General features: G+C 47.1%; 1 protein-coding gene across 1 annotated transcript in view; it reads right to left on the reverse strand.

Annotated features, from left to right (window-relative positions):
* Window positions 1-3587: 3587 nt before the first annotated feature.
* LOC109489433 (bMERB domain-containing protein 1) overlaps window positions 3588-15375 on the reverse strand; it is a 65543-nt gene continuing 53755 nt past the window's right edge. The window contains exon 2 of the mRNA XM_034670338.1: window positions 3588-3769. Within this exon, the coding sequence (XP_034526229.1) occupies window positions 3642-3769 (128 nt within the window). The 3' untranslated portion in view covers window positions 3588-3641. The remainder of the gene's footprint in view (window positions 3770-15375) is intronic.

A 15375-nucleotide genomic window follows, 5' to 3' on the forward strand; every position in this document is an offset into this window, starting at 1 on the left:
TATGAGTTTTGAAAGCAGGAAGAGCCATATCTGATTCCTAAATGCTCTATTTACTGGCTGGGAGGCCCTGAGCAGGTTAACTTCCCTGAGCCTCAGTCTTTCCCATCTGCAAAATGGGAGATAATCCCATAACGGGCCTCAGTAAAATCAGTGAAAGAATGGGTGGAATGCATACCTTCCAGTGCACGCCCAAAAAGTGTGATGTTGCTGCTTTTTCCAGTGGAGGTTGGGTCAAATCATGTGATTCTGGGGTTGTCGGTGACCCCAGGAGGTATTATCATTTCCCCCCATTTCACAAGCCAAAGAAATGAAGCCCAGAGAGAACCGGCCCCAAACTCTCCCAGCTGTTTGGGATCTCATAACTATGTGAACCCAGAGTGTGTGTGTCTAACAACATGGACGTAGGAACCACCACTGGGTCCCCATCTCTCCCTCTGTCTCTCCCATTTTCTCTTCTCAGAAGCAAACATGAAAAGAGCTTGGGCTCTTTGAGTCTCTGAGTCAGGCTGGCTTGAATTCAATCCCACCCTCGGGGTCTGGGTTAAGATGGAAGTCTCTATGGGGGCGCCTGGGTGGCATAGCTGGCTGAACATCCGATTCTTGGTTTCAGCACAGGTCATGATCTCAGGGTTGTGAGATTGAGCCCCGCCTTGGGCTGCACTGGGCTTTGTGCTCAGCACCAAGTCTGCTCAAGACTCTCCCTCCTTCTCCCTCTGCCCCTCCCCTCTGTGCTCACGCTCTCTCTCTCCCAAATAAATCTTTAAAAAATAAATAAATAATAAAATGGGAGACTCTGATACCCACTCCTAGTCTAGGCAGTCTTGAGAATCAAATAAGATTTTTAAAAAATGTACATGATGCCTTTATCCCAGCGCCTGATCTGCAGTAATAAGTAGTACATGTTAGTTTCTCTGGGTGATCCCCTCTCCACCACCCCTTCTTTTTCTCGGCCACCTCCCTGGGCACTCACATAAACCTGAGCTCAGACTCCCGTCGGACCAAGACTTCCCGGAGGCGCTGAATTTTCGCCATCTCCAGCTCGATCTCCTCCGGCATCATGGTTGTCTCTGCCATGGAGATGATGTCCAGCTGATCTGTGCAGGAGACACGAAACGTAGGTGTCAAGGCCCCACGGCCACGCCAGTTTTCAAGAATTCCCTTAGGACTGTCCTTGCCCTCGTTCCAGGGAGCAGCCTTGCCCTGGCACACTTGGCACACCGAGAGGGCACACAGATGGCAGCCTGAGCCGCACGTGTGCGTGTAAGGAGCCAGCTCTTTGGAGACCAGAAAACACGTTTTCCTTGGGAATCCTGTTATGATGGCAAGAGGAGGCTCTGGCGGACTCATCAAACCTGTTCAACGTTATACACGTGGCTTTGGCGGTCTCTCCCCAGTCCCAGCTCCTGGGGCTCTGCTCCCCTTCACTGCAGCCATTTGTCCCTTGTCCCAGCCTCAAGACCAAGGCCAACTTTAGGCAGAAAATCATTTTAAATCATTATTTTACAGTGATATTATTAATTATTATCTTACAGGAGTACTAAGTAATGTAAGGAATAGTAATATGAAATAATACAAGTTTGTTGTAAATTCAGGTCATACAGCTAGGCAAAAAAAAAGAACAGAATAAAGAGTCATCCATAACCCCACTTCCCAGAGAGAACCATGATCTGCATGGTGATGGACATTTTTCCTATCTCGTATTTATAGTTAGTATTATATACATGGCAATATACATAAAACCATATGTTAAAAACTATATGTAGGGCGCCTGGGTGGCTCAGTCAGTTAAGCGTCTGCCTTCAGCTCAGGTCATGACTCTGGGGTCCTAGGATCAAGCCCTGAGTCAGGCTCCCTGCTCAACTAATTTGGGAATCTGCTTCTCCCTCTCCCTCTGCCCTCACTCTGCTCATGTTCTCTCTCTCTCTCTCTAATAAATGAATAAATCTTTTTTTAAAAAACCCTATATGTATTACCATATATATGGAAGGACACTCCATATATATGCACATATGTATCTATGTGTGCACTGTACTCGTTCACTTGTTGTCATAACAAAATACCAGAGGCTGGGGCTTAAGCAACAAATACTTATTTTGAGGCCAGAAATCCCAGGTCAAGGTCTGGCAGGGTCAGTTTCGAGCGAGAGCTCTCTTCCAGGCTCATCGATGGCCGCCTTCTCACTGTGGGCCCACATGGCCTTTCCTTTGGGCACACACACAGAGAGCTCTCTGGTGTGTCTTCTTATAAGGACACTAATCCTATCAGATCAGGGCCATTTAACCTCAGTCAGTTCTTCAAAGACCTTGTCTCCCAATTAGTCACCCTGGGGGTTAGGGCTTCAGCATATGAATTCAGTGCGGACTTAAGGACTCAGTCCATAACAATATGTATGCATGTTATATTTGTATATATATGTATTAGCACATATATTCCCATTAACATTTTCGTGTACATTCTTCCAATATATACATGGTAATTTATAGGGTTATATATATTACATATGTGGTGTGCATATTTAGGGTAATATATATGGGGTTTTTATATGTTTTCTATGTAGAATATTATATAGACACATGCATACACATGTATGTCACCATAGCAAAGATACGAAATCACCTAAATGCCTATCAATGGATGAATGGATTAAAAAGATGTGGTATATAGACAAATGGAATATTATTCAGCCACAAGGAAGGAGGGTATCCTTTGTGACAATAAGAATGGACCTTGAGCACATTATACTAAGTGAGGAAAGTGAGACAAAGACAAGTACTATGTGATTATCACTTACATGTGGAATCTAAAAAATCAAACTCGTAGAAAACAGAGTAAAATGGTGGTTACCAGGGGATGGGAGGGCGGACTAAAATTGATGTTGTTTAAGAGTTGTTAAGAGTACGAACTTGCAATAAGGAGAAAATACACATACCTATTTTTTTTTAAAGATTTTATTTATTTGAGAGAGAGACAGCAAGAGAGCATAATCGGGGAGGAGAGGGAGAGGCAGGCTCCCCGTGGAGCAGGGAGCCTGACATGGCTTGATCCCAGGACCTTGAGATCATGACCTGAGCTGAAGGCAGACACTTAACCCACTGAGCCACCCAGGTGCCCCCATACACATATCTTAAAAAAAAAAACCTGGAAAAATGTATGCTAAAATGTTAGTAGTTAAAAATGTGCATACACACCCACACCATTGTAGACCTACATTTCCGCCATTATGCGGGTCTGGTCTTGGTCATATAAAGTTAGGGTCTTACATTGGATTACCNTTCTTGGTTTCAGCACAGGTCATGATCTCAGGGTTGTGAGATTGAGCCCCGCCTTGGGCTGCACTGGGCTTTGTGCTCAGCACCAAGTCTGCTCAAGACTCTCCCTCCTTCTCCCTCTGCCCCTCCCCTCTGTGCTCACGCTCTCTCTCTCCCAAATAAATCTTTAAAAAATAAATAAATAATAAAATGGGAGACTCTGATACCCACTCCTAGTCTAGGCAGTCTTGAGAATCAAATAAGATTTTTAAAAAATGTACATGATGCCTTTATCCCAGCGCCTGATCTGCAGTAATAAGTAGTACATGTTAGTTTCTCTGGGTGATCCCCTCTCCACCACCCCTTCTTTTTCTCGGCCACCTCCCTGGGCACTCACATAAACCTGAGCTCAGACTCCCGTCGGACCAAGACTTCCCGGAGGCGCTGAATTTTCGCCATCTCCAGCTCGATCTCCTCCGGCATCATGGTTGTCTCTGCCATGGAGATGATGTCCAGCTGATCTGTGCAGGAGACACGAAACGTAGGTGTCAAGGCCCCACGGCCACGCCAGTTTTCAAGAATTCCCTTAGGACTGTCCTTGCCCTCGTTCCAGGGAGCAGCCTTGCCCTGGCACACTTGGCACACCGAGAGGGCACACAGATGGCAGCCTGAGCCGCACGTGTGCGTGTAAGGAGCCAGCTCTTTGGAAACCAGAAAACACGTTTTCCTTGGGAATCCTGTTACGATGGCAAGAGGAGGCTCTGGCGGACTCATCAAACCTGTTCAACGTTATACACGTGGCTTTGGCGGTCTCTCCCCAGTCCCAGCTCCTGGGGCTCTGCTCCCCTTCACTGCAGCCATTTGTCCCTTGTCCCAGCCTCAAGACCAAGGCCAACTTTAGGCAGAAAATCATTTTAAATCATTATTTTACAGTGATACTATTAATTATTATCTTACAGGAGTACTAAGGAATAGTAATATGAAATAATACAAGTTTGTTGTAAATTCAGGTCATACAGCTAGGCAAAAAAAAAGAACAGAATAAAGAGTCATCCATAACCCCACTTCCCAGAGAGAACCATGATCTGCATGGTGATGGACATTTTTCCTATCTCGTATTTATAGTTAGTATTATATACATGGCAATATACATAAAACCATATGTTAAAAACTATATGTAGGGCGCCTGGGTGGCTCAGTCAGTTAAGCGTCTGCCTTCAGCTCAGGTCATGACTCTGGGGTCCTAGGATCAAGCCCTGCGTCAGGCTCCCTGCTCAGCTAATTTGGGAATCTGCTTCTCCCTCTCCCTCTGCCCTCACTCTGCTCATGTTCTCTCTCTCTCTAATAAATGAATAAATCTTTTTTTAAAAAACCCTATATGTATTACCATATATATGGAAGGACACTCCATATATATGCACATATGTATCTATGTGTGCACTGTACTCGTTCACTTGTTGTCATAACAAAATACCAGAGGCTGGGGCTTAAGCAACAAATACTTATTTTGAGGCTAGAAATCCCAGGTCAAGGTCTGGCAGGGTCAGTTTCGAGCGAGAGCTCTCTTCCAGGCTCATCGATGGCCGCCTTCTCACTGTGGGCCCACATGGCCTTTCCTTTGGGCGCACACACAGAGAGCTCTCTGGTGTGTCTTCTTATAAGGACACTAATCCTATCAGATCAGGGCCATTTAACCTCAGTCAGTTCTTCAAAGACCTTGTCTCCCAATTAGTCACCCTGGGGGTTAGGGCTTCAGCATATGAATTCAGTGGGGACTTAAGGACTCAGTCCATAACAATATGTATGCATGTTATATTTGTATATATATGTATTAGCACATATATTCCCATTAACATTTTCGTGTACATTCTTCCAATATATACATGGTAATTTATAGGGTTATATATATTACATATGTGGTGTGCATATTTAGGGTAATATATATGGGGTTTTTATATGTTTTCTATGTAGAATATTATATAGACACATGCATACACACGTATGTCACCATAGCAAAGATACGAAATCACCTAAATGCCTATCAATGGATGAATGGATTAAAAAGATGTGGTATATAGACAAATGGAATATTATTCAGCCACAAGGAAGGAGGGTATCCTTTGTGACAATAAGAATGGACCTTGAGCACATTATACTAAGTGAGGAAAGTGAGACAAAGACAAGTACTATGTGATTATCACTTACATGTGGAATCTAAAAAATCAAACTCGTAGAAAACAGAGTAAAATGGTGGTTACCAGGGGATGGGAGGGCGGACTAAAATTGATGTTGTTTAAGAGTTGTTAAGAGTACGAACTTGCAATAAGGAGAAAATACACATACCTATTTTTTTTTAAAGATTTTATTTATTTGAGAGAGAGACAGCAAGAGAGCATAATCGGGGAGGAGAGGGAGAGGCAGGCTCCCCGTGGAGCAGGGAGCCTGACATGGCTTGATCCCAGGACCTTGAGATCATGACCTGAGCTGAAGGCAGACACTTAACCCACTGAGCCACCCAGGTGCCCCCATACACATATCTTAAAAAAAAAAACCTGGAAAAATGTATGCTAAAATGTTAGTAGTTAAAAATGTGCATACACACCCACACCATTGTAGACCTACATTTCCGCCATTATGCGGGTCTGGTCTTGGTCATATAAAGTTAGGGTCTTACATTGGATTACCTGTTCTTTTCACGTAACATATCGTGAGCATTTCACACATCCTTGGATGGTCTTCCCCAGCAACAGTGGGAAAGGTTATGTGGTCTATTTGTGGCTGTAGCATGAATCACTCCACCGACCCCCAGACGTTTAGATTGTTTTCCATTTTCCCCACCATAAGCAGCCCTGTGATGAGCACTCTCAAAGCTCAGTCCTTGCGTGCATCTAGGAGGTGTCTCTAGGCCACATTGCCAGAGTGAATGGCTGGGATTTAAAGGCTGCAGCATCCTAAGACCTTTCACAGCCAGAGAAAAAGATAGAGGGGAAAAGACAGTGTTGCTTTTCTGAGGCCAACTCCACATGACCCACATCTGCTCCTTCCTTCTACAACCAGCACCTTGGCTCTGCTGCCTGGCATCTATCTTTTTCCTTACTTCCAAGTCGATTTGGAAAGCTGTCCTCTCTCTACCTGTCTCCCTCCTACGACCTGGAGCCCTGACCCCTGACCTGGATCCCTGACCTAGGGGCTGGGGATTTGTGATTTGCAGACTTCCCTTAAGTCAACACCTTGCTATCTTGGATCTCAGAGGGAAGCCCACACAGCTGCTTTGTCATCTGTGGGAAATGCCTGACCCTCAGTTCTCCACTAGATACCAGGTTTGGGGTAAATCGCCATACCCTTCCATCACCTGTCCCCCCAACACCTCTGTTCCGTAAGCCTCCCCTGCAGCCATCAGAACTCCCCACCTTGCTGAGGAAGCAGGAGGAGAGCTGTGACCTATAGCTGATTCCCACCTTGAAAGGACTTCCTAACACTCTCTGAGATAATTTGGAATTGGTAGGAGATCAACAAGGACAAAGGCAAGGGGAGAGACCAAGAAATGAGTCAGGGCAAAGAAACTGTGGCATGGCAGCCGTAGGCCTGCTGGAGATCTTGTCCCCACTCAGCTCGGCCCCTCAAAGAGCATCTGCTTCTCTTTATACTTGCAGAGAATTCCCAGATTTCCCAGCATGGACAGTGCACGGTGTTGAGCCAGGGAGGAGGGCAGCGAACAATGGTCTAGATGGTTGGTGGGGAGGTGGGCAGACAGAGGAAGTGTTAAATCGGGGATATTGCCTATCCCCTCCCGCAGCCCTCCAAGGACTGCATGTCCTGAAGACTATCCTGCTGTCAGGCTGAGCTGGTACTGAAATGGAGGTGGAAGGGGAGATGGGGAGGGTGGTGGGGGTGAGTGTCAGAAAGAGGAGGGAGAGGGAAGGGGAGCAGACGAGCTGTCTCAGGACTGGGGCTTGAGAAGAGCAACAGATGTTGAAGGAGGAATTTTAGGAATTGTCCGTGTGACATGCTGAGTCATGATCTCAAGGCTCCTGGAATCAGGTTTGGGGTCCTATTGCCCTCGCTCACCCCTAAGACCAAGATGGCTCCTGGAGCCATAGGCTGGGCTGGAGCAATGAGGCCCGACTTGAGGAAGGAGGGAGGAAGGAAGACACAGGATAAAAATAGTAATATTAATTGAGCATTACTGTGTGCCGGGCTCCAACCAGGCTAGAGGACCAGCTTGGAGGAACATGGACTCTGGGCACAGGCAATAGAGGGCNCAGACAGAGGAAGTGTTAAATCGGGGATATTGCCTATCCCCTCCCGCAGCCCTCCAAGGACTGCATGTCCTGAAGACTATCCTGCTGTCAGGCTGAGCTGGTACTGAAATGGAGGTGGAAGGGGAGATGGGGAGGGTGGTGGGGGTGAGTGTCAGAAAGAGGAGGGAGAGGGAAGGGGAGCAGACGAGCTGTCTCAGGACTGGGGCTTGAGAAGAGCAACAGATGTTGAAGGAGGAATTTTAGGAATTGTCCGTGTGACATGCTGAGTCATGATCTCAAGGCTCCTGGAATCAGGTTTGGGGTCCTATTGCCCTCGCTCACCCCTAAGACCAAGATGGCTCCTGGAGCCATAGGCTGGGCTGGAGCAATGAGGCCCGACTTGAGGAAGGAGGGAGGAAGGAAGACACAGGATAAAAATAGTAATATTAATTGAGCATTACTGTGTGCAGGGCTCCAACCAGGCTAGAGGACCAGCTTGGAGGAACATGGACTGTGGGCACAGGCAATAGAGGGTTGCAGTGCCCAGGGGTGGGGAGCTGGGGGGCGTTCTGGAGTCAGATTGGCTGGGGTTTGAGTCCCAGCTCTGGAGACTTAGTTAACATCTCATGACTCAGTTTCCTCCTGTGTCATGTGAGGACACCCAGGGCAGCTGTGAGGATGGAATTAACCGAGGCACGTCAGCCCCATGCATAGTTATGGTGCCCTCGGTCATCACTACCAGCCTGCTCTGCTGTGCCTTCTCTCTTTTTTTTTTTTTAAGAATTTATTTATTAATTTGACAGAGAGAGACAGCCAGCTAGAGAGGGAACACAAGCAGGGGGAGTGGGAGAGGAAGAAGCAGGCTCATAGCAGAGGAGCCTGATGTGGGGCTCGATCCCATAACGCCGGGATCACGCCCTGAGCCAAAGGCAGATGCCCAACCGCTGTGCCACCCAGGCGCCCCTGTGCCTTCTCTTTTAATCCTCACCATAAACCAGCGGGATCAAGATGTTCTCTGTTGAACAGATAAGGAAACAAAGGCTCAGAGCTGGCTAGGAAGGGAGCTGAGCTCTCGTCTGCCTCCAGAACAGAGGTACTTTGCCCCATCACTGCTGCCCTTCGTGCAAGCAGACATTTTAAGACCAGCTCCTGCTGTCCATCCCCATCTTAGAGTCAGGGGCAGTGTCTTAGTTTCCCAGCACTGCTGGAACAGATCAGCACAAACTCAGGGGCTTAAAGCAACGGGAATTTATATTTTCACAGCCCTGGAGGCCAGAAGTCCCAAATCAAGGTGTCAGCAGGGCTGTGTTTGCTCCAAAGGCTCTGGGGAGAGTTCCTCCTTGCTGCTTCCAGACCCTGGTGGCTCCTGGCAATGCCTGGCCTGTGGCAGCATTGATCCAACCTTTGCCCTTCATGGGGCCGTCTTCCCGGTGGTTCTGCATGTCCTTCTGTGTCCTTTTCTGTAGAGACCCTATTTCCAAATAAGGTCACATTCTGAGGTTCTGGGTGGATGTGAATTTGGGGAGGGTGCTATTTAACCCACCACAGGGAAGAACGGCCACGGGCTTGCAAGCTCCGTGATGGCCACGTCCCCTCTTGGAGGGCTTTAGTCACTGCACCTGGAGTCAGCCCTAGCTGGAAACCGCTGGGGTCCCAGGAAGCAGCCAGGGGGAGGGGCAGAGTTAGAGATCCTTGGTCTGAAGCCAATGGCAGCTGCATGACCTCGAATGAGCGCTTTACCTCTTAGCACCTCTTCCTTCCTTTTCCAGAAGCTACCATGTGCTATGCTGTGCTGAGGCTTTATATGATCTCATTTAATCCCTATTTTATACCTGATGAATCAGAGGCTTCGAGAAGGAAGTGACTTGGCCAACATCACACAATCAGAACGTTGCAGAGACAGAATGCAAACCCAGGGTGCAANTCCCTATTTTATACCTGATGAATCAGAGGCTTCGAGAAGGAAGTGACTTGGCCAACATCACACAATCAGAACATTGCAGAGACAGAATGCAAACCCAGGGTGCAATCTCTCTCTCTCTCTCTCTCTCTCTCTCTCTCTCTCTAAAGCACATTGGATAGCCTCTGGGCAAGGGCTAAAGGCATTTGTGGTTGGGAAAGTGTGGTGTTAACCACCCCTCAAGGATAAGTATCCTTGTTTCTTTCTCACATTGTGGTTCAGATGGGCAGCCTAATTTCCATGGGACAGAGGTTGAAAATGGCCACATACCCTGGGGCAAAACATGGGACAAAGACTTACTCACATCCCATGGATTGGCATTTTACTTCTGTCCTCGAGGGAGGATGGAGGGAATGGCACTGCCAGGCTCCAAATGCTGAGGGGGACATTTAGCAGTGACTTGGGCCTGAGAATGGGGTTGATACCTGTATTGAAAAGTCTTGCTCGTGGGTGCTTTCCTTCTCCTGGAGAAAGGAGCAATGCCTAGACCTCAAATCAGATGTGGGATGGTTAGGATCCCTTCTTATGGTGAGTGCTCTGTGCCAGGCACTGTGCTGGGCTCACAATAAGCCTCATGTTAATTAATCTTCACAGCATCCTGGGTGAGAAGTTAGCAACTATGGCCACAGGCCAAATCTGGCCCCCTGCCTGATGGTGCAAATAAAGTTTTATTGAAACACTGGCCATGCTCATTCATTTACATATTATTTATGGCCACTTCCACGTTACAACCGCAGAACTTTGTAGCTGCAGCAGCAATAGGGACCGCATGATCCGCAAAACCTCAAGTATTTACTGTCTGGCCCTTTACAGAAAAAGTTTACCAACCCCTGCCCTAGACGATAGATGCTATAATTTCCCCAGTTTAAAGATTAAAAAAAAAAAAAAAAGGTTTACCCAGTAACAATAAGAACTAACGTTGATTGAATATTTATCATATGCTAGGATCAAATTACCTTATTTGATTCTCAAAACAAGCCCTAATAGCACCCCCACTTCACAGACAAGCAAGTTGAAGCTCAAGAAAAGGAATAAGTAGGAGAGCTGAAATTTACAGTCCGATCCGTCCTACTCTAGGGCCCTTGTGGTAATAATCACATTCATTTAAGAACTACTTCCCCGCTTAAGAAGTATATCATCATCTTGACAAGAGAGAAAATTGAGCATATTCTGTTGCGTGAGGTAAATGGGGAATAGCTGTTCTCAAGTATTAGACGGCTTGGTGATTATCTGGGCAGCTTGTTAAAAAGGCAGATTCTCTGAGTCTACCCCTAGAGATACCCGCAGAGATTAGGCTAAAACCGGGCTGGGGAGTCATGTCCAGGGAACTTATGCAGAAAGTCTTCAGGCCAGACTCTGGGAAACGCTGGTACAGGTCTTAAATAAATGAATGTCACACATGGTCGCTGTTTTCAGTCTGAACTTGGGAGACAGAGCTAACGTGATGGAAACCTTCCTGACACCATTTTCCAGCTAAAGGGCAGGCATCCAACAGCTGCCAATGAGTGCGTCCATGAGGAGGACAAATCCCAGAAAAAGATGGACAAGCAGGGCGCTTGGATGGCTCAGTCTGTTAGGCGTCTGCCTTCGGCTCAGGTCATGATCTCAGGGTTCTCAGATCAAGTCCCGCATCTGGCTCCCTGCTCAGCGGTGAGTCTGCTTCTCCCTCTCTCTCTGCCCCTCCCTCCTCTCGTGCTCTCTCTCTGTTTCCCAAACGAATAAATAAAATCTTAAAGGAAAAAAAAGACGGACAAGCGTTTCGGGCTGGCTAGAGAAGACGGTGCCTACAAGGCTCCACGGCTGCTGTATAGAGAGACAGCAGAGCACTAAGGCAAGGAAGTCCCCTNTCTGCCCCTCCCTCCTCTCGTGCTCTCTCTCTGTTTCCCAAACGAATAAATAAAATCTTAAAGGAAAAAAAAAGACGGACAAGTGTTTCGGGCTGGCTAGAGAAGACGGTGCCTACAAGGCTCCATGGCTGCTGTATAGAGAGAGAGCAGAGCACTAAGGCAAGGAAGTCCCCAGGGCTCCAACCGCTGCTTCTGTCACTGAGCTCCCAGGAGCTGAGTCACTTCTGGGGGGTGAGGCAGCTAAATCCATCTTTTTATCCCCAAATGCCACACCAGGGAAATGCATGCCTCATGAGCCCCGCAGCTCAAGCTAACAAGAGCTGAGCACTGGGCATAACCGGGGCACACCTGCACGTTTCAAGGTATACCTTGAAAATTCAAAGCTGTCTGGGGATGGTGGCAGGGTGGGATGTGGTGGTGATAGTACATGAGGGCTGGCCATCTCCTAGAAGCTTGTGATTTAAATATAGGCAGGAAGGGGTAAAACCATGCTGGGGAACAGAGAAGGCTTCTCTAGTCTGTCTTTTCCAACCATGGATCCAAATAGGAATTTAAGCCCAGGGTCCCCCGGAACATCCCCCGCCCTCCTCTTGTTTCTGCTTTGTCACTTTCACACACCTGGTATATGCCCCAGGGCTTGTGCACATGGAGCATTTACTGTGAATGTGCTGCTGTGTGCCCACACACCCAGGTGCCCTGGAAGGGGTATGCTAGTGTTATTACCCTTCCTTCACAGACTGGTAAGATGAGGCTCAGAGAGATCATAGGGGATGGGCCAAAATCACTGGAACTCGGACGCAGGTCTGTCCGATTTCAAAGCCCATGTTGTAGATCAAAAGGCTACAGAAGAGCATTTCCAAAACCTCAATCACTGCAAGGAGTTCACCACAGCCATGCACCACCCAGGATCTGCTACAGCCAGAAAGGCTGTTGCCCCTCCCAACCCCCACCACCGCCCCAACCATATGCTGAAATCCTAAACCCTAGTGGGATGGTATTAGGAGAGGGAACCTTTAGGAGGTAATCAGGGTTAGATGAGGTCATGTGGGTGGGGCCCCATGATGGGATTAGTGTCCTTATCAGAAGTGACGCCAGAGCTTGATTTCTCTCTCTCTCTGCTCTCCCCCATGTAAGGAGACAGTGAGAAGACAGCCGTCGAGGAGCCAGGGAGGGGCTCTCACCAAACACAGGATCTGCCAGTGCCTTGATCTTGGACTTCCGAGCCTTCAGAACCGTGAGAAGTCAATGTTTATGGCTTAAGCTCTCCAGTCTATGGTATTTTGCTAAAGCTGCCCAAGGAAAGACACCATCTATCCTATCATTTACTCATTGTTTCTTTAGATTGGCTTTTTTTTTTCACTCAAATAAGCTCCTCAAAGGAAATTTCATATCCTATCCATAAAGAGCAAGTCACTATTACTTAGCATAATTGGGAAGTAGCCATAACAATAATTCCAATGGAAACAAAGCAAGGTTGTTAAATTCTAGCTAAATGCTCAGATTGAAGCCAAATTCTTCTTTCTCAACAAGGTGGATTAGCAAGTCCTAGAAAGTTAGCAGGTGCTAGAGAGGCATTAAAGGCAAACCACCAGATTGTGGCTTTCTTTGGTAATCATAAAGGTTGATAATGGGGGGGGGTGATTTTCCCACAATGTAATTTGATGTTGTTTGATGCTAGAAGCATCTTGAGTACCACTGGGGGTACCCTTCTCACCCACCCCAGAAAAGTTGTTGTACAATGGGATTCGGGTTGCGAGGGTGTTAAAGGTCATTCCGTCAGCCTCAGATCCATATCTGACAGGGTCTGACCTGACACAACAGGATTGGGTTCTGAGGGTCCCTTGACAAAGGGCAATAGGCCTACACTCTGGAGCTGTCACTGGAAAATTAAATGAGAACCCAAGCCTGAAGGAAAAGTCTCAACCATGTGTCAACTTTCTCACCCAAAGATGCATCAGCCAAATGAGTCATTATTTCAACCCAGCTCATAGCATCGAGGCAATTACATGAGTGGGCATACTAATCTCAGCCCCAACAAAGATTTATGAGGTGTCTAGCATCCTTAGAACATCCTCAGAAGGACACCTGAGAGAAGGGCCTTGGGGGTTGCTTGTGGGGGATGGGAGGTCAAGTGTTAGGAGGATCCCCTTCCACCTAATACATCCTTTTTCATTGTTTGAATTTTTAAATAAACTTCCCATTTTGGAATAATTTTAGGTTCATAGATATCACGGAGATAAGTTGCAAAGATATCACGGAGACTTCCCATATATCCTTCACCTAGTTCCCACCATTGCCAACATCACCAAGACACTGATGTTGGTGTATTGCTATTGGCTATATTGTTTGAATTTTAGCATGAGCAGGTATAAATCAAGGTAGATTAAAAAGAAAAAAAGAGCAAAGGAAAAGAGTTGGTGGGTACAGGCACTGTGGGAGCCAGGCCAGCCCTGGAAGAGGGCAAGTGAAGGGCATGGGCTTTGGGGTCTCAGGGTTGGCTCTNTGCAAGGAGTTCACCACAGCCATGCACCACCCAGGATCTGCTACAGCCAGAAAGGCTGTTGCCCCTCCCAACCCCCACCACCGCCCCAACCATATGCTGAAATCCTAAACCCTAGTGGGATGGTATTAGGAGAGGGAACCTTTAGGAGGTAATCAGGGTTAGATGAGGTCATGTGGGTGGGGCCCCATGATGGGATTAGTGTCCTTATCAGAAGTGACGCCAGAGCTTGATTTCTCTCTCTCTCTGCTCTCCCCCATGTAAGGAGACAGTGAGAAGACAGCCGTCGAGGAGCCAGGGAGGGGCTCTCACCAAACACANTGTCAGGGAGGAAGGTCATTAGTACACCATCAGCTTATCCCTGATGCTAGATTTGGACAGATTCTGGTTCAAGTCTTGGATCTACCACTAAGTGTGTGATCTGGACACACCACTTAATCTTCCTAATCTCAGTTGCCTCTTGAGTAAAATGGGACTCCTACCTCACAGAGTTGCTGCTCTCAAGGTGACATAAGATGTCAAGTGTTTGGTGCAGCACCTGGCATGATAAAGGGTGCCCAGCATCATTCTGACTACCCTTNAGGATCTGCCAGTGCCTTGATCTTGGACTTCCGAGCCTTCAGAACCGTGAGAAGTCAATGTTTATGGCTTAAGCTCTCCAGTCTATGGTATTTTGCTAAAGCTGCCCAAGGAAAGACACCATCTATCCTATCATTTACTCATTGTTTCTTTAGATTGGCTTTTTTTTTTCACTCAAATAAGCTCCTCAAAGGAAATTTCATATCCTATCCATAAAGAGCAAGTCACTATTACTTAGCATAATTGGGAAGTAGCCATAACAATAATTCCAATGGAAACAAAGCAAGGTTGTTAAATTCTAGCTAAATGCTCAGATTGAAGCCAAATTCTTCTTTCTCAACAAGGTGGATTAGCAAGTCCTAGAAAGTTAGCAGGTGCTAGAGAGGCATTAAAGGCAAACCACCAGATTGTGGCTTTCTTTGGTAATCATAAAGGTTGATAATGGGGGGGGGTGATTTTCCCACAATGTAATTTGATGTTGTTTGATGCTAGAAGCATCTTGAGTACCACTGGGGGTACCCTTCTCACCCACCCCAGAAAAGTTGTTGTACAATGGGATTCGGGTTGCGAGGGTGTTAAAGGTCATTCCGTCAGCCTCAGATCCATATCTGACAGGGTCTGACCTGACACAACAGGATTGGGTTCTGAGGGTCCCTTGACAAAGGGCAATAGGCCTACACTCTGGAGCTGTCACTGGAAAATTAAATGAGAACCCAAGCCTGAAGGAAAAGTCTCAACCATGTGTCAACTTTCTCACCCAAAGATGCATCAGCCAAATGAGTCATTATTTCAACCCAGCTCATAGCATCGAGGCAATTACATGAGTGGGCATACTAATCTCAGCCCCAACAAAGATTTATGAGGTGTCTAGCATCCTTAGAACATCCTCAGAAGGACACCTGAGAGAAGGGCCTTGGGGGTTGCTTGTGGGGGATGGGAGGTCAAGTGTTAGGAGGATCCCCTTCCACCTAATACATCCTTTTTCATTGTTTGAATTTTT

Source organism: Ailuropoda melanoleuca, chromosome 10 (assembly GCF_002007445.2).
Source record: "Ailuropoda melanoleuca isolate Jingjing chromosome 10, ASM200744v2, whole genome shotgun sequence".
NCBI classification, from domain to species: Eukaryota; Metazoa; Chordata; class Mammalia; order Carnivora; family Ursidae; genus Ailuropoda; species Ailuropoda melanoleuca.